The sequence below is a fragment of the Mus musculus genome, chromosome 12 (assembly GCF_000001635.26).
Source record: "Mus musculus strain C57BL/6J chromosome 12, GRCm38.p6 C57BL/6J".
In the NCBI taxonomy this organism is placed as follows: Eukaryota; Metazoa; Chordata; class Mammalia; order Rodentia; family Muridae; genus Mus; species Mus musculus.
Window position 1 is genome coordinate 105,446,751 of NC_000078.6, and position 19,193 is coordinate 105,465,943.

Below are 19,193 nucleotides of genomic sequence, written 5' to 3' on the forward strand. Positions count from 1 at the left end.
ACCGTGTGTTCTCAGGGACATAGTCACTCATTTGACTCAGCATAAAGAATCCCTTACTCCCTTTGAGGGGAGAGCTGTGTCTTGTGTTCCCAGTTTTGTGATTGGATTGAAGGGTCCTGGCCTCACCCTACAGCCTCTGCTGCCTTCTATCCAGCAGAGCACTGGTGTAAACTGGAAGAAACATGGGTGAGTGACAGGTTCCCGTGTAACACACTCACTCTCCTCCTGTGAACCAGAGCAGCACAGGAACAGCTAGGGCAGTCTTCCACACTCAGGTATAAAATGCCGTGGCCTAGGAAGGCTAAGTTGCTTCATGATGCTGTCACTGGCAAGTGACAGAGCTCAGGCACAATCCAGTTCAGTCCTCACTGTCTCTGGGTTGTTCGAATGAGAACGACACCCATATATTGGAATGCTTGGCCCCCAGTTGGTGGAACTGTTTGGGAAGGACTAGGAAGTGTGGTCTTGTTGGAGGAGGCGTGTCACTGGGGAGGTTTCAAAAGCCCAACCTATTCTCAGCTAAGGCTTTTTTTCTCCGTCTCCCACTCCCTCTCCCTCCTTCTCTCCCTGTCCCCCTCCCTCTTTGTCTCCCTCTTCTTCATTCTCCCTTCTCTCTCCTTCCTTCTCCTCCCTTCCCCCTCTGCCTCCTTCTCTATCTCCTTCTCCTTTCTTCTCCCTCTCCTTCCCTGTCTCCCTCTCCATGCCCCCCCTCTCTCTCTCTCTCTCTCTCTCTCTCTCTCTCTCTCTCTGACACACACACACACACACACACACACACACACACACACACCACATGTGGATCAGATGTAAGCTCTCAGCTATTGCTCCAGTCTGCCATGTTCCCTGCCGTGATGGCCATGGACTCAGTCTCTGGAACTGTAAACCCCAATAAACTCTTTCTTCTTCTATGCATTGCCTTGGTCGTGGTTTCTCTTCACAGCAATAGAAATTCTCTAAGACACAGTCCCCAAACTGGAGGCTTTCACCACACTTGAGACACTGTGAAGCTCCAGCCCCGTGTTCTCCTTTTGGGGACATAGGACTTGGAACATAGTAGATGTTCAGAGAATCTGAACTGAGTGGATTTTTTTTTTACTTTCTTCTCATCCCTTTCCTCCTCTTCACCCCGTGTGCATACACATATACATGTGTGTGTGTGCACGCATGTGTGACATGTGTGTGTGTGTCTACATATGCCATGGCATGCACATAGAGGTCAGAGGGCAACTTTCAGCAATCAGTTCTGTCCACCTACCAAGTGGATCCCAGGGATCAGACTCAAGTCATAGGCCTTGGCGGCAAGCACCCTTACCCACTGAGCCATCTCACTGCCCTGGTTCTTGTTGAAACAGTGGAAGACTGGGTTCCTACCTCCACACTTGAGCATCATTACAGCTTTCCCATTGTTTTGAACGAGATGTACATTCTTTATAGGGAGGAGCCAGTGGGGGAAGACAAGCACTTTGGAGTCATCTGCTCTGGGTTCCAGTCCCAGCATTGCCCATGTGTGCTGAGAGACCTCAGTAAGGTTGACTGCTCGGTCTATTTCTATGCACTGATGTACAATGCATGCTTTGTGGTTCCTACTAAAGGGACCCAGGCTGGGCTGCAGTTTTCCTGTAGAGGATGTAGCCTTGAGAATCACCTGTGTAGAGTACTAGGTATTTAACAAGGTCCCCTGCTGGCCCTCATACTAGCAGCCTCAGTCTCTTTTTAAAAAGCACTGACAGTGTTTTAAACAGAGGAGTCTCTCTAAGGGACTGACAGAGGGAGGAAGGAGTGCTGGCATCGGGCCTCCAAGCCAGTGGGTTTACTCTTGTCTGTTCCCAAGGATAGGTCCTGGGCCATGACTCCCACTCTGACCTGTGTGCTTCTTAAATAATTTATCAAGTCACTTAATGAGGCAATCATGACTTCTTAAATCCTTTTGAGAGGCTTTCCAAAAAGACCAGGCCTCCACCTGAGGGATCTGCAGCCCCCTGCCTCCCTCATCTGGATCCCAGATGAGTGCCAGAGGTCAGGACAGGCCCCCACTTCTGGCTGGAGCCTTTTAAGGGACACACTGTTCCCTTTCTCCACATCCAAGCTCTTGGCACATACGAATTATGCATGCAGGGCTTGGCTTGGCACAAGCTCACTATCTGAGCATCTCAGGAGATAGAGGCATATCCCTTGTTCAACTGCAGCCCAAGTGGAGCTTGTGGTGGCCTTTGGCCTACCAGGCACTGTGTTCTTGTTAGTCGGGAATGCTTGGGAGCACTCAAGGCTTGCGGCATGCCACCTCTTCCAGCAGGTAAGACTGTCTCTAGGACAGAGAAATGCTATGGGACAAATAAAATAAGCTGCCATGACAGACACAAGCCAGTGTGGTCCTGGGGTGGGGGGGCTCCAATTAGAGATGCTTTTTAAGATTTTATTTTCAAAGTTTTAATTATGTATATGTGTGTGTCCGTGTGTGTGGGTCCAGGGATTGCACATAACCGCAGGTGTCTAAGGAGGCTAGAAGAGGACACTGGATTCCCTGGAGCTGAGGCTGCAAATGGTTGTGAGCCACCCACATGTAGATATTGGGAATAGAACAAGGGTTCTCCGTGAGAACAGTGTGCACTCTTAACTGGGCCATCTTTCCTGTCACGAAGAGGTGGCTTCTGAAAGGAAACCTGAGGAAAAAAAAGATCATCATAGCAGAAGGAACCACAAAGAAATTGTCCCTGAAGGAGGCATACCAGCTGGTATCCTCCTGGGAGAGAAAGAAGGTCCTGGGATGACCCTCGCCAAGATGTGGGCTGAGAATCCAGATGAGGGAGAGAGGAGTCTGGAGGCTGATGTCTGACTCCCGCACTAAGTCTCTCCCAAAACTATTTCTGGAGACTCAGCATAGGCACTGCAGGCAGCACAGAGGTCTCTGTGCTCCCAGGGGACCAGGAATGCTAAACACACAGAGTTGTCCCTTCAGAGGGAGGGACACATAACCTGTTATCTGCCCAGAAGGTTGGGAGCAAATGTGGTTAACAGGCTGGTGACCTCTGCGCTATCTATGTGGCCGAGACCACGCTGGATCCTCCCCAGACCCTTACTGTGAGCTTGTCAATCTACAGAACTCATCTTTTATGGAAGATGTCACATGTACTTTACAAAGAGTTTTGATGTAGTCACATCTTAAGCTTTGTTGTATATGGGATTGAGTTAATTATCACCACGAAAGTTTACACCAAATTGTGCTGTGCTTACATATGCCTAAACTAAATTACTCGAGGTCAGACTCCTGAAGTTTGAACCAACACCGGCTACTTAGTCATGTTGGAGTGAACTCTCCCACAGATTGTCACTCTGGTGGTCACAGAGACCCCTCTTCCTCTGGGCAGATACAACCCCTTACCCAGCCACAGAAGGGGAGTGTGGCTGGACCCTGAGTCCCTCTACCCTTGTGCAGTCTACATACACAGGGGACCTGGATAGCATCCTCTTCTGACTCAGATAGAAGGGAGAAGTCGGAGCCTAGTGCTGGCCGGATAGACAACTCAGGAGACACCACTAAGTGAACGGCCAACAGAACGCAAGGCGACCTCCAGGGTTAATTTGACATTACCACTTCTTGCAGGTCATTTAGAGAGAAGAGTGAGCCTGTAATTGGCCACTCTGTCAGGAGAGGGTTAAGGTGGGAGCCAGAAGAGAAAATCTAAGTAGAAATGCTGTCAGAGCTCCAGAGTGGGTGGTGTTGTCACCTTGAAGGCTCCTTAGCACAGCCTCCTGCTCTAGGTAATTTAATGGTCGCAGAATGGTCTTTATAAGAAATGGCTCTGGGACAGCTGGATATGGTTTTAGAAAAGAAAAACCCCAACCTTTATTTCATATCTCCTATAAAAATAAAAAGAGGTGACAGTCTGAAGCATAAAGAACAGGAAAGGTGAGGTGTGTTTTTAGCTGGGATTTTAAAAATTCATTAGATTATATTAAAGCTAAAATAGCCCCGGGTTGAGAAAACATTTACACGTGTCTGATATAAAACGTGTTTGCAAAATATATAAAGAACCCTAGCAACTCAATATCAAAATGGCAAGTGATCCAAGCTTTCCAAAACGGAGTCAACGATTTGCACAGAGCATCCGCAGAGGGAACGAGATCACTGAGTAGCCCCTGAGCCTGTGAACTCAGCCTCAGTGTCACCTGCAGCCACAGAAACACATATCTGAGACCTAAGCAAATGCTACTTTATACCCACGAGGGTCGCTAAATAAAGAGCACTGAGAGGATTAAGTGTTGGCAAGAAAGTAAGTCAACTAAGATTTTTGTGTTCTGCTGCAGATGTGGAACACACAGAACAAACAGAATGTCTCCAAAGAGGTCTCGACACCAGCGTACGTGAGAAACGTATTCACAACAGCCAACGGCTTGGCATAACCCCAGTGCCTGTCGGCTGGGTAGGCTTCGGTTACCCGTTCATCGGAACGCCGTTCTGCAGTAAAATGGGTCTATTGATACACCCAGCACGAGAAACAGAAAAAATCACATTGGTGTGTCAAGACTTAATAACTTGAATGTGTAAAAGTAAGTCCATTCGAGTGACCAGAAATACACCAAAGATTTAGTTTCTGGGGACAACCGTGGCGCTCTAAGGCATCATGGGAAATCACCTTTTTCTTCTTTTCCGTATGATGAGCCAATGCTTACCACTGACAGGTGACAAAGCACAGGAAGTGAACTCCATGCTGACTGGCTCCCCTCATCTTCTTTCAAAGGTGAAAAGCCACAGCCCAGGGACAGGGAGGGCAGATGAGCCTTGTCCAAGGACACAGGACTAGGGTGAGGTACAGGCCACAGGGTGCTCAGGGGGCTTGCAAAACAGAACTAAAACAACTGGGTTGCCTCCACCGGGTCCCTCTCTTCCTCCAGAGCACAGTTGGGAGAACTGTCTGGGTTTCCAGTGGGCAAGGCCAGGTCTGAAGGGTGAGAAGCTATGTGTATTAGTTAGGGTTTTACTGCTGTGAACAGACACCATGACCAAGGCAAGTCTTATAAAAAACAACATTTAATTGGGGCTGGCTTACAGGTTCAGAGGTTCAGTCCATTATCATCAAGGTGGGAGCATGGCAGTATCCAGGCAGGCATGGCACAGGAGGAGCTGAGAGTTCTACGTCTTCATCCAAAGGCTGCTAGTGGAAGACTGACTGACAGGCAACTAGAGTGAGGATCTTATACCCACACCCACAGTGACACACCCATTCCAACCAGGTCACACCTATTCCAACAAGGCCACACCTTCAGATGGTGCCACTCCCTGGTCCAAGGATATACAAACCATCACACTAGGCAAGGCCCTAATCTACTGGACATACTGTAGAAGTGACATTGCTCCAGGACCACAGCCTTAGGAATGGGTGACAGACGTGTTCATGAAAATAACTCAGACATAAATGTATATAGCAGATGTTTTCATAAACACCAAAGAACAGAAACATCACAGACATCCTTTGACAGATATGTAGTTAAGCTAACCGTGGTACGTCAATAATATAAAATACTACTCAGCAATAAAAAAGGAGCAAATTGTTCTCTATAACAACCTGGATGAACCTCCAGGTAGCTGGGTTGATTGACACTAACTAGAGGGTTATTAGTCATGGTTCCATTTATAGAGTTTTCTTGAAGTGACAGAAGTACAGAGATGGGAACAGACCAGTCGGGGACCATGAACACTTAGATTCCAGGCGGCTGGGGCAGCGGGGCAAGCAATAAAGCTTTGAAGAGATGGCCCTCAGGGCTTAAAGACCATTGCTTAGTCTGTGTAATTGTGAGCCTGAGCCTTTCATGGCTGGGCCATTTCTCCAGCTCCATTTATTCTTTCTGTGTGACTGCATGGAGGAGGCATTGTTGTTTAAGTTGTACACCACACATGCACACACACATACACACAATGCACACATACATACATATGCACTCACACATATGCACACATAAACACATAGACAAACACACACACACCTACAAACCTCTGCAAGAATGGCTTCATGGTGAAAGTGCAGTGGATGTGAAGGTTCTGGGTGGGCTGAGGAACTGCCAGGCCATAGAGCAGTCGTTCTCAACCTTGGCATCACGACCCCTTTGGGGTCAAATGACCCTTTCACAAGAATCGCATATCAGATATCCTGCATATCAGATATTTACATTACGAACCATAACAATAGCAAAATTACAGTCGTGAAGTAGCAACGAAAATAATTTTATGTTCAGGGATCACCACAGCATGAGGAACTGTATTGAAGGGTTGCAACATTATGTCGGTTAAGACCCGCTGCTGTAGCCCGGTGGGAACCAGTGGGGTTCCGGGGGGCACTGAGACTGAAGGCCAGTGCTTGGCCTGGAAGGGTGCAGAAGTGATAGATGCCAGAGTGAGGGAGCGAGGAAGAGTTGAGCCTGGAAGAGTTAGAGACCCAGGAAGCAAGAAAGGAAACAAACCGGAAGCACGGGGCAGGAGGTGGGAAGGAGAAAAGGAAGGGGGAGGGGGGAAAGAGACTGGAGGGATGGACACACACACTCCCAGAGAGCAACAGGCCCCTCTGGGTACCTCTGTGGCTCCCTTCACTGCATCGATAACCGTGACTTGGGCTACTTTTCTGGTAACTGAACCACAGGCACTGTTTGCAGGTTATGTATGCGATTCACTCCATGGTCTCCACTAAGGGCCTTCCTACAGCTCATCCTGTGGAGACATAATCCCTAGGTTCCGTTACTCCCATTCTACAAACGAGGATACTCAGATTCAAACGAGCACTAATTCACCCAAACCGCACAATACAAAAATGCTAGACTTTCCGCTTTGTTCTGCTCAGTTCAAGAGCCAAGCCTTCAGAAGTGTAGGAGCAGGGTTGCCACCGAAAGCCAGACACATCTACTCAAACAACTCCCGGAAAGCACTTTTGGGGCTGGAGTCAAGTGCCCTGGGAAGGGCACCCATCGCCCCAGCTGGCTCGCCTCAGACCTCACTTTCCCCATTTGGCCAGGGTAGAGAGAGGACTGCTAGAAATCAAGGGTCTGGCTTGGCCCGCCCTCGGGGGTGTGGTTGGGAGTGGTCACGTGGAGGGGCGCCGCGCCCGGGGTCTCCCGCCCACTTGGAGGCGTCTGGAGCCGAAGCCTGGAGCCAGCCAGGGCGCTGAGAGGGCTGGAGACTCGCCACCACGCCAGGGCTGCTGAGGTCACGGTCGCCGGGGCCCGAGGGCACCTGCTCGCGGTTCCGCCCGCTCTCTGATAATTGTGCGGGAGGCTGGACTCGCAGCGGCGACGGCGACGACAGCAGCAGCAACAGCGAGGACTGGAGCAGGGGCAGCAGCAGCAGCAGCAGCAGCAGCAGCAGCAGCCACACCAGCCGTGACACCATGGATCTGTCTTTTATGGCCGCTCAGGTAACCTGGAATCTTCCCCCCACGCGTCCTAGGGTCTCCAAGTTTGCAGGACCCCAGCCTCGCTGTCCTCCCGGGTGCATCTCTTGCATCCGTGGCCAGGTCCTTTGTCCCGAGCCGGGGAGCCCCACCTGGTGTACGTACTCGGGAGCTTGACTGTCCTGGATGGAGTGGCCCATACCCCTTGCACATCGAGGGGTGCAGTAGGGCTGTCTCCACTGAGCACCCCTACTTCTGAGAAAGACAGTTCCGAGGAGCCTGGGCAGTTGAAGTGGCCCCTCCCTGCCCAACCCCCACCCGCTGTTTGCTCTGGAGCCCCTGGACTGGCAGAGGGGAAGCTGCTCTCCCCATTCTGGTTTTGCTCGGCGCTGGTACTTGTTGGTGTCCTCTGGGAACCCCCCACCCCCTTTCTTCTCCACTGTGGGTGGGACTTTAGTCTCTAGCGCTCAGGAAGGCAGTGTGACAGGGCTTTGTGATAGAGATGCATGGTTTAAAAGCATTTTTGCTTTGTGCTGGGTTTGAGCAGGGAACCACCATCCGTCCCCACACAAAACAGGTTCCTCGTGGCAGGCGGACAAATGACCTCTTGGCGCTCTGCCTGGTCTCCGCTGCAGGAGAATCCCCTGAGTTGTGATCCTTGGTGTTCTCTTGAGCCAGAACAAAGACACACACCCTTTTCTGGGATTGTGTGTGGCCCCTGGGAAGACCCAGAGTCGACCATGGGTAAAGGCTACATTTGGCCGGACACAAGTCCCAAACCATGATATTTCACCTTCTGAGGTTGTGCTGGGAGCAGAGTGATAGGGGCGACATCCTGTCTCCTGGGTGCTTGTCAAGGACCTGCCCCCCCCCCCCCAACACTGCTGCTTGTTTTCCGGAGTGATGTTCGAAGGCACACTTTCGCCAGACTTTTGCCGGTGTGTTGGAAGTCTGTTTAAGATGTAACTTCAAAAGCCAGACTGGATATGGAGGGTTGTTCCCAAACGGGAACATCAAAGGAGCCAAAGTCCCCAAGTTGGCTCTGGGGAGTCAGGACCCCAGGCTTTGGGCTAGCTCTGAAGCAAGCAAGCTGTGAGCTCTAACAGCTCCTGTAACATGACCCAGCTAATCATATTCAACCCGTGTGTAAATACCATCATGTGCAAAACAGTCACTACCACTCTCGATGTAGGTGGGCTTAGCTGAGTGCTAACTGAAGAAAGAGAAAGCTCACAGGATGTCTGAGGCTGCCTCCCTCTCTGCATCCCACAGAAGCTGCTGTTCCCATGGTTACAGGATAAATTGATCATTACTAACTAACCTTGGGGCTGGCTAGAGCATCCACAGTTGCTATGGCAACCTGACAAAATAAACAGGGCTTTTCAGCACCTGTGGGCAGAGCTTGCTGGAGTCTGGATTGTGTGGTGGTGGCTGTGTTTGTTTTTGTTTTTGTTTTTTATAATTCACATTTCAATTGGTCAGTTTGTTCCTGCCAACAGATGGCATTGATTACGCACTCAGCACCATGCTAGCTGAAAAGAAGGAACATGTGAATGGGTGCACCAGCAGAAGACACACTAAGGTTTGTTGAGGACCTACTGTGTGTGAGCTCTTGCAAGTTCTATTAGCCTGGAGTTGTACAGATTGGGTGCCCGGTGTTAGGGAGAACAGTTGGTAAGGAAGGAAGCCGGCTGTGAGTCTAGACCCTAGGATCTGCATAGATTGGGCATTTCCCCCTTCTGGCTTCACCCTAGGGACACATTCCAAGATGGCTCATCATCTCCCTTCTTCTGGAGGAGCTGGCATCTTGGTGCCTCCTGTACAAAACAGGCCCAGTTGTGCTCAGCATTGCTTCTTGCTGTAGACCTGTCTCACTATTCCCATCAGAAGAGAATCTCTGTGTTTTTGTAATATGAAGGACCTAGCAGTGGGTGAGAGTGAGCACTCACATCTGGTGTGTGTGTGTGTATGTGAGAGAGAGAAAGAGAGAGAGAGAGAGAGAGAGAGAGAGAGAGAGAGAGAGAGAGAGAGAGAGAGCTTCTTTCCTCTTCCCAGTCTTATCTGGCAGTGAGCACCTGCAGAGAAATATTGGCACACAATTCACTTCTTTAGCCCCTTGTGTCACATACCCTGCCAAGCACTAGGATAGGGTGCTGAGGAACAGAGTTGGATGCGATCTAGGTCATCTTTCTGGGTAGTTATAAGGCATTGGTGAGACCAGGACCCAGCAAAAGAAATAGACCAAGTGTTGGGCTCAGCACTGAGCCGGTACATAGTAGGTCTTCAAAACGTCGCTCTTGGATGTTTGGATGAGAGCAAGATGAGGTGTGTGCTCACTAAAAGACACTCATGTCGACAGAGTCAGTGCAAGATGTCAGGTGTGAATACCATCAGTGGGACTCTGAGGAGGCAGTGGACATAGTAGGATGACAGGCCCCGAGTAAGCTTGAGAACGAGCCTCCTCAAGAAGGTGCATGGAGGTAGAGGGGCTCAGGGTAATTCAGAGCCCTTCAGGAAGCTATAGGACAGGAGATACAGTGGATCTGGCGGGATGGGGGATGGGGTGGGGGCGTAGTCAGGACCAGGTTACAGAAGTCGCTGACTGACAGATGAGAAACTTGGGTAGAATCGGAGAGTACTGGGATCCTTTGTGAGCTCTTCAGCACATAAATGGCTTATTGGTAAAGCAGTGCCTGGGGAAGCCTGTGGGCTCTACACGCCCCGCCCCCTCCCCCACGCCCCGCCCTCCCCACGCCCCGCCCTCCCCACGCCCCGCCCACCCGTGGAGAATGGATGGAAGGTGGAGGAATGGGCTGAGCTAGGAGTCTGTTCACTGATAGGGAGTGAAACTAGATCTACCTGACTCCAGATCTGGGCTTCCCGCCTTCAAGTACAGCTAACGCTAAATAGGCTTCCTGTCTGCAGGGTAACATGATGCAGAGCATGTAAGCCTTTGGAAGGATTTGGAGCTGCAAAAATAAATGTCGAGATGACACTCCGTCAGTTGTGGGGTGTGGATATGTTACCCCGACACAGGCATGTGTCTGACATGCTCTCTGTAGGAGGCTGAGAGAGGCCATAGAAGAGACTGGGCCTCGAAGGGTTAAGGCAGCCTGGGCACCTGGCCACCTTTCCCACCACAGTCCCCCACAGTGAGATTGCATCCATTTTTCTGCAGCCAGATGTGATCAGATGGGCAGGGCCACCAAGACTCCAGCGCTGGGGGGAGAGAGGGTCACAGATCTCTAGGATCCAGCCCAGATTCTTGCACTCAGAGACAGCCTTCCCCCATTTGTCCGCTCAGGAGCTGGGATCTGCTTTCCCATTCCTTCAAACCTGAGCCGCCCATAATGACTTCATGACTCTGAGCATGTCGTATTGGTCACACTTGGGAACTTCTGAGACTGGGTCCTGAGAAGTTGCCTAGGACTGGTGAACATCTACTCTAGGGAAAGCCACTGGTGTTTCCACGCAGGAAATATGATGGTGCTGGGCCCCGGGGCTCATTCCCCTAGGATTTGTGACAGGAGCCGCACCGTCCCATGCCCTTGCATCAAGCATGTCCAAGATCTCAGCCATGTTTCTCTCTTGGACTGTGTCTAAAGTGACTGGTGTCTGTCCAGTAATAATCGATGTTCCTGGCTTTAGAATCCCCTGTTGCTGTTAGACTTTGTCCAGAGCTTGCTCCCAGTCCCACCCAGGTATCCACATTACAACAGTACTTTCAATGACAGAGGCCTGGAGACACACTCAGCCAGCACGGTCCCTTCCCTACCTTTGGTGGAAGCAGGTCCCTGGCTCTCTTGCCAGTCTTGGGTCATAAAACGACATGTGGTCCTGGAAGGTCCCAAATGTGACACTGATGTCATAGCTTAAAATATTTAAAGCAAGAACTGACTCAGAATATGAGCGGCTCCCTCCTGAAGATTGGGCCTGTCACCTGCAGTCCAGCAGGTGACTCTGTTCTTCCCATTGTTCAGGCTATGAGGAAACAGGGGAAACACATCCTCTACAAGCAGAAGAGTGGAGCCCCTCTGCTGGTCCAAGGCTATCTCATAGTCTCACCCCTCCTCCAGAGCAGACCAAGAAGTTGGGGTGCAATGAACCCTTCTAGAATTAGCCTCAGGGAATCCCCCTATTTTCTCAGATACACAAAACATTGTGTTTCTGCCCACATTTAAGCCAGTTCTTAAATGTACAAATGAGCAGAAAAAAACTGCTAAAACACTAGAATTTCTTCTCCCTCAGCTCTTAGGCCAGAGATCCACACACAGGTGTCCACCTGTCCTGGACACTGAAGGCCTGGAAAGAGGTCTGTCTGCTCCCTGTCCATTGAGCAGGGGTGTCCCCTGCCATCGCTGCTGTCCCTTGACCTTTACAGACCTCATTCTCACCTCTGCTTCTGTGGTTACATGGCATCTTCCCTATTCGTGCCCTGTTCCCATGGTCCCCAGTCTGCTGGGCTGAGGGTCACCTTAGAACCGTATCTTGATCCCATCTGCACATATACAGAGATTCTGTCTAAAAATAATGGTGCTGGAAGTTAAGTATATTTCTCGAGGGGGAAAAGTTCAACTGACATTAGGATCTGAAGACACCGCACCACACACACACACACACACCTTAGTGAGCAGATTCCCCTCCAAGCCTCAGTTCTTCACCTTTGAAATGGGGATGAAGTGCTGCTTGTTTTGTTCATTGGTTTGGGATTTACTGAGTGTCAAGCCCACAGTGGATTGTGAGACAGGACACGGCGTGGTCTAGGAGCCTACCAGGGCCACCTTTCATAGAGCTTAGCTTGAAGGTTACGTCGTCGTCATGCACTCAGGATGAAGGACAATGAGCAATGAAGCCAGCATGTGCTGGCCAGTGTTGCCTTGACACAGTTAGCCCTCACTGGTAGAGATTACTTCAAGCCATTCCTTGGGCTGGAGCGGAGGGTCAGGTGGTGAAGCATTAGAGGTTAGGGCCAGGGAGCCTGGGGCCAGCTGGGTAGCTTCATGGAGAGGAGCAGGGTGGTGGGGGTGCCCTGGAGAGTGGGGGGCCTGATCTGGAGGTGTGGCAGATGCTAGCCCCCACGCTACATTTCTCATTTGTGCCAGGCACGCACACAGGCTGGAGCAGTGTTTCTTCTGTTTTAGAGAAAGTGGAAATGGTGATGTTCGTGTGCTCCATGTGTGTGTGTGCACATGAGTGTGTGCATGTGTGTACGTGTGTATGTGTGTGAGCACTCATGTGTGTATATGTGTGTGCACTCATGTGTATATGTGTGTGCATGTATGTAAGTATGTGTGCATGTTTGTGTGTATATGCACATGTGCGCACACATGTGTGTACATTTGTGTGTATGTGTGTTTGAGTGTGTATATGTGCTTGTGTATGTGTATGTGTGTGTGCATTTGTGTGTATGTGTGTTTGAGTGTGTGTGCATGAGTGTGTATATGTGCTTGTGTATGTGTGTGTGTGTACACGAGTGTGCGCATGTGTAGATTATAAGCGTGGAGAACAGAGGTCATTGGTGGGTGCTCTCCCTCACTGATTTCATCCTTAGCTCTTTGTACAAGGCCTTTCCCTGACTCTAGGCCCAGCAGTTCACTAGGAGGACTGTGTGACTACTGAGTCTGGGGATCCCTCTGTCTTGGCCTCGCCAGCACTGGGATTGCTAGCAGGTGTCACTGTGCCCGGCTCTTTATGTGGGTTCTGCGTCTCCAACTCGGGTCCTCGAGCTTGCTGTGCAAGCCCCTTACCTACTGAGCCTACTCTCCAGCCTCCAGATTGGATTTTTAACGATGACTTAGAAATCGGTAGCAACCTGACCGGCCTCAGCATGGGCTGATTGGATCCTATTGATTATTGAGGTTGCTAAGAGATCTCGAGGAGACATCTAAACTGCTCACACACAGTTCTGTGGGACAAGATTCAAGAAGGACCCCTCTAGGTATCTGCTGCAGTGACCTTGGTGGCCTGACATCTGAACATCCAACCCAGAGCTTCTTCACAGGGATTTCTGTCACACACAGCCCCACCATGACCACCACATGGCCACTCCCTCTCCACGGTGCTCAACTCTGCAGAATTTGTGTTTAGCGTTTGGATCTCCTCCCAGCACAGGACTCTCAGAGTCTGCCTGCTCCCTGAGGGTTAATGGCTCCCCCAAAAGTGAGAATTCAAGGAAGGATCCCAGGTCGAGGCTTCAGGCTGGATCCTCCTGATTGGGAAAACCCTGTGGCCATGTAGGTGTGTGGGGAGAGGATCAGCCCTCAGTTATACGTGTGGGTCTGCCTGTCTGTCTAGGAAGATGGGAAAACATGGGCCATGGCGTCCTTGGAGACTGGGAACTACACTGAACTATATAAAACAGGAATGGAGGCTGCTTTATCCTGGAGCTGCGGCAGATTTTCACTACCTTGCGCAGAGCCTGGCAAAGCCTTGTATCCTGCCAAGCGTAGGACGGAAACTAATTACTCTGAACTAGGTGGTGATTATGTTAGGTGAGCTGTGTGAACCTGCATATATTTGACCATTTCAGACCTGACCCTTCATATGACTGAATATCATATGAAGGAGTCTGAGAAGGCTGTTTCCGGGGAGCTGAGACACTACCCCCTCGCCTTCCCTCAGCCCACCCCTCAGAATCGTGGCTTTGGCAGATGGGAAGGCATCTTAACAGGACACTAATCCTGAGCCTGTCTAGGATCTAATCACTGCTGGGATGTTTCCTGTCTGTCCCCTTTGCCTTGTCTCACCTCTGGGGCCTTAGGAGACTGGGGGTAAATTTGCTTTTTATTTTTCACACAGAGGAGAAACACAAGAATCATGTTGTCTCTGGAATGGGTCTCGTTTGTATCGTACAAAGCAGACTGTGAGATCGTTCCGACAGGTCTGTGAAAAATTAGCAGACATTTCTTATCCATAAAAACACCACTTCCTAGAAAAATAGAATCTTGGGAAGCCAGCAATTTGCTATTTAGCCTGTGGCGGGGAGAGGCCAGTGATCCTCGAAGGCGTTAGGGAAACGGACTTAAAGAGGTGAGAAGGAAAACTCAGTTCAGATTGACTTCAACCTGGATCAAGCCTCAGGGAGTCCGATGCCAGGTGACTTTCAGCATATTTAAAACAGCTCAATCTGGGAAAGTTTCCAGGTGGTGACCATTCCCACCCCAGGTGCACAATAAAGCTTAAGGCGTGATCACATGGAAACTCCTTGGCAATGTGCATGTGACTCTGAGGGTGGGTTCTATAGCTAAAAAGCCTAGAATCTAGTGTCTCTGGCCAAGATAATACAGAGGTCAGCAGGCCATAAAATGCATGTGACATCTCCCCTAAAGATGAATTCTATTAACTGGGAGCTAAAGATGAAGGTCTAGGCTGGGAGAGTCAGGAATAAATCTTGGGGATTTGGTGAGGTCTGCCTCCATAGCAGAGGTTACCAGGCTGTTAACAAAATCCACTCCCAGCCTTCAGGGCAGAAAATAGATGATTCCTTTCCTGAGGAGAACTCTGAGTGTTTTACGTCCCTGGTTCCCTAGTACTCAGTGGGTGCAAGAACCTTTGTTCCTCCCAAATGCCCATGGTTTCTTAAAACAAGATTTTATCATTAAAGTATAAATTGTCTATTATCTCAGATGCTTCTAACCAGAGGGCCTGTCTCCTTCAAATCTCACTGAAAAGACCTAGTAAGTACTGGATGTTCTCATCAGACCTGCCTCAGAAGGAGCTGTGACGGCGCCATTTCTTGAGTTGTATAATGAACGGTTAACCAAGGCATCTAAATCACAGATACTTTTCTGGGTCCAATTTCTAAGTAATATTTTTAAAACCTAGGACTTTTGGGGCCTTATGGAACAGGTATGGGGCATGCATCTCCAAGCAAATACTGTTTTTGTATCAATTTCTGTGTGCTCTGCCTTGCTATTGATTGAGCAAGACCCCAGCTTTTTCTGTCCCAAGAGTGGGGACCCATAATTGCACCTTCTCTGCCCATTCTGTCTCCCGGAGATGTCCCGTCCCTTCCCATCATGGCCACTATTTATCTCACACTTACATGGTACAAGGCATAGTACCCACCCATACAGGGAATCCCACCAGATCTATACAAGGGATGGGTTCTGTGGAGATGCATTGTACTAATCAGGAAACAGAGGTAAGGCTGCCGGCCCATGGTATGTACAGCTAGGATGCAAGTATGGGTATCTTTACTTCTGCTACCGGTATTTTTAAAGTTTTGGTGGTGGTCGTCGTCATGGTTGGTGGTTGGTGGTCATGGTTGATGGTGGTGGTCATGGTTGGTGGTTGGTGGTTGTTACTGTTCTAGGTGGTAGTGGTTGTTGTTGGTGGTGGTCATGGTTAGTGGTTGGTGATTGGTGGTTAGTAGTTGGTGGTGGTTGTTGGTGGTGGTGGTGGTAGTGGTGGTAGTTGGTGGTTGTGGTTGATTGTTGTGGTTGGTAGTGGTAGTGGTTGGTGGTTGTTGTTGGTGGTGTTGGTGGTGGTGATGATCATGGTTGGTGGTTGGTGGTTAGTGGTTGGTGGTTGTGGTTGGTTCTGAGAAGTTAAAGGTTCACAGAAAAGTTGAGAGGGGGATGTAATGGTTTCCCATAAGTCTGGCATTCAGAGCCTCTTTCATCATCAACTTCCATCACTACAGGGGCCTAGGGACACAGTGGGGAATTTGTGTTGACATCTCATCTTTAGCCAAAGCATATAGTGTTTGTAGGTTGGCAGGAGCTAAGTTTTCTGCCCTTTAATTGAAGCATTTAAACCATTTACATTTAATGTATTTGTTGATATGGTGAGGCTTAAGTTTACTATCTATTACACTGTTTCCTATTTTTTCCAACTGTTCTTTGTTCTTTCTTTTTGCCTTCTTTTGAGATGAGAAATTCTTATTATATTTTCCTATGTGTCTTAGTCAGGGTTTCTATTCCTGCACAAACATCATGACCAAGAAACAAGTTGGGGAAAAAAGTGTTTATTTGGCTTACACTTCCATGCTGCTGTTCATCACCAAAGAAGTCAGGACTGGAACTCAAGCAGGTCAGGAAGCAGGAGCTGATGCAGAGGCCATGGAGGGATGTTCTTTACTGGCTTGCTTCCCCTGGCTTGCTCAGCCTGCTCTCTTATAGAACCCAAGACTACCAGCCCAGAGATGGTCCCACCCACAAGGGGCCTTTCCCCCTTGATCACTAATTGAGGAAATGCCTTACAGCTGGATCTCATGGAGGCATTTCCGCAACTGAAGCTCCTTTCTCTGTGATAACTCCAGCTGTGTCAAGTTGACACAAAACTAGCCAGTACAATTGACCCCTTGTCAACTTGACACACAAACACATCACTAGTAAGCCTTAACCCTTACATTCTTATTCATCCCCAAGATCTAAATAACTTTAAAAGTCCCACAGTCTTTACATATTCTTAAAATTTCAATCTCTTTAAAATATCCATCTCTTTTAAAATTCAAAGTCTTTTTACAATTAAAAGTCTCTTAACTGTGGGCTCCACTAAAACAGTTTCTTCCTTCAAGAGGGAAAATAATCAGGGCACAGTCACAATCAAAAGCAAGAATCAATCTCCAACCGTCCAATGTCTGGGATCCAACTCATGATCTTCTGGGCTCCTCCAAGGGCTTGGGTCACTTCTCCAGCCATGCCCTTTGTAGCACACGCGTCGTCCTCTAGGCTCCAGATGCCTGTACTCCACTGCTGCTGCTGCTCTTGGTGGTCATCTCATGGTACTGGCATCTCCAAAACACTGCGTGACCCCTTCAGTCCTGGGCCTTCAATTGCAACTGAGGCTGCACCTTCACCAATGGCCTTCCATGGCCTCTCACAGTACCGAGCCTCAGCTGCTTTGCGTGACCCCTTCATGCCTTCAAAACCAGTACCACCTGGGTGACCCTTACATATTACCAAGTCCCACTGCAGCAGTAGTACAACCTTGGCTATCTCTGGAACACAGCCTCTTTGTGCTTTCAGAAAACACTTCCCAGAAGATGTCACCTCAACAATGCTGGTCTCCTCTTAATCACCGCTAATTTCTTAGCTCCAGCTAACCAGCATCAATAGTCCCAGAAATGCAAAGTTTTTGCTTTAGTAGTTCTGGTATCTTGTTAATCACAGCTGATTCTTCAGCCCCAGCTAACCAGAACTACAGAATCTTCACAATCAAAACAGCAATGGCCCTGAAAAGAGTCTTTAATTTTCCCTCTGAAATTTCACAAGCCAGGCCTCCATCTTCTGCACTGTTCTCAACATTATCTTCCAAGCTCCTACAAAACATCTGACAGAGCTCTTAACAATGAATGGATCTTCAAGCCCAAAGTTCCAAAGTCCTTCCACAGTCCTCCCCAAAACATGGTCAGGTAGTCACAGGAATACCCGACTCTGCTGGTACCAATTTGTCTTAGTCAGGGTTTCTATTCCTGCACAAACATCATGACCAAGAAGCAAGTTGGGGAGGAAAGGGTTTATTCAGCTTACACTTCCATGCTGCTGTTCATCACCAAAGAAGTCAGGACTGGAACTCAAGCAGGTCAGAAAGCAGGAGCCAATGCAGAGGCCATGGAGGGATGTTACTTACTGGCTTGCTTCCCCTGGCTTGCTCAGCCTGCTCTCTTATAGAACCCAAGACTACCAGCCCAAAGATGGCACCACCCACAAGGGGCCTTTCCCCCTTGATCACTAATTGAGGAAATGCCTTACAGCTGGATCTCATGGAGGCATTTCCTCAACTGAAGCTCCTTTCTCTGTGATAACTCCAGCTGTGTCAAGTTGACACAAAACTAGCCAGTACGCTATGTCATCTTCTTAGACAATAAATCTTTGGTTTTCATATTTTAATAGTTACATAGGATTTTCATTAAACATCTTTAGCCTGTCTGTGTAATAAATGTCTACAGTAGCATGCTCCTATTTCTCCTCTTCCAGTTTTTGCACTGTGATGGTTACTACTATATAAGTTATAAACCATAATTATTATATTACATTAATACTATATTTATTATAGACCAACATTATTACTATCTTTGTTAAAGTCAGTTTTCTTCAATTTATTTAAATAATAAGGGGAAATATTATATATTTTCCCCATGTGGCAATTACTACTGATGTCTTTTCTTTCTTTTGTGTAGAGCCTCATTTCTTTGAGACATCATTTTCTTTCTGCCTGGAAGGGCTTTGGCCTGTCTAGTGCTACTGAATTGCTGGATGAATTCTTTCAGCTTTTGTATGTCTGGACATTCTAAGTTGGTGGTTCAGTTAAAAATATGGCTTCACCTTCTAGCTTGTGTTGTTTCCAGAGAAAATCTTCTGATGTCTGTGTTCTGTTCCTCTAAGCATTGTGTCTCTTTCTCCCTCTGGCTGCTTTTAAGAATTTTATCCTTTTCTCTGGGTTTGAGCAATTTGGTGATGTACCTCTGTGCAGTTCTCCCCGTATTTCTGGCACTTGGGATTTCGAAATGTGTGTGCAGGGAGCTGGAGAGGTGGCTCAGCATTAGGAGTGTTTGTTCCTTTGGAGGATCCCAGGTTGGTTCCTAGCGCACACATCTGGCCACTTCTAACTCCAGGTCAGGTGCTCTCTTCTGGCCTCTGTGGGTACTATGTCATATGTACATATCCCAGCCCCACATAAATGTACACACCATCAGAAATGAAATAAATCTAAAATATGCACGTATGAACCATAGTTTCATCACATTTGGAAACTTTTCTGACATCAGTTCTTGGTCATCTTTTCTGCTCCCTCCCCTGGCCTTTCTGCTGTAGAAACTCTTTGTTCCTCTATCAGGCTGCCTCACCTTTCCCACAGCCCACCAGTGCTGGG

At 48.8% G+C, this 19,193-nt stretch overlaps 1 protein-coding gene across 1 annotated transcript in view; it reads left to right on the top strand.

Moving 5' to 3' along the window:
• The first annotated feature begins 7,105 nt into the window (after window positions 1-7,105).
• The window catches only part of D430019H16Rik (RIKEN cDNA D430019H16 gene), a 39,240-nt gene continuing 27,152 nt past the window's right edge, over window positions 7,106-19,193 (top strand). The window contains exon 1 of the mRNA NM_001252508.1: window positions 7,106-7,400. Coding sequence (NP_001239437.1) covers window positions 7,374-7,400 — 27 coding nt within the window. The 5' untranslated portion in view covers window positions 7,106-7,373. The remainder of the gene's footprint in view (window positions 7,401-19,193) is intronic.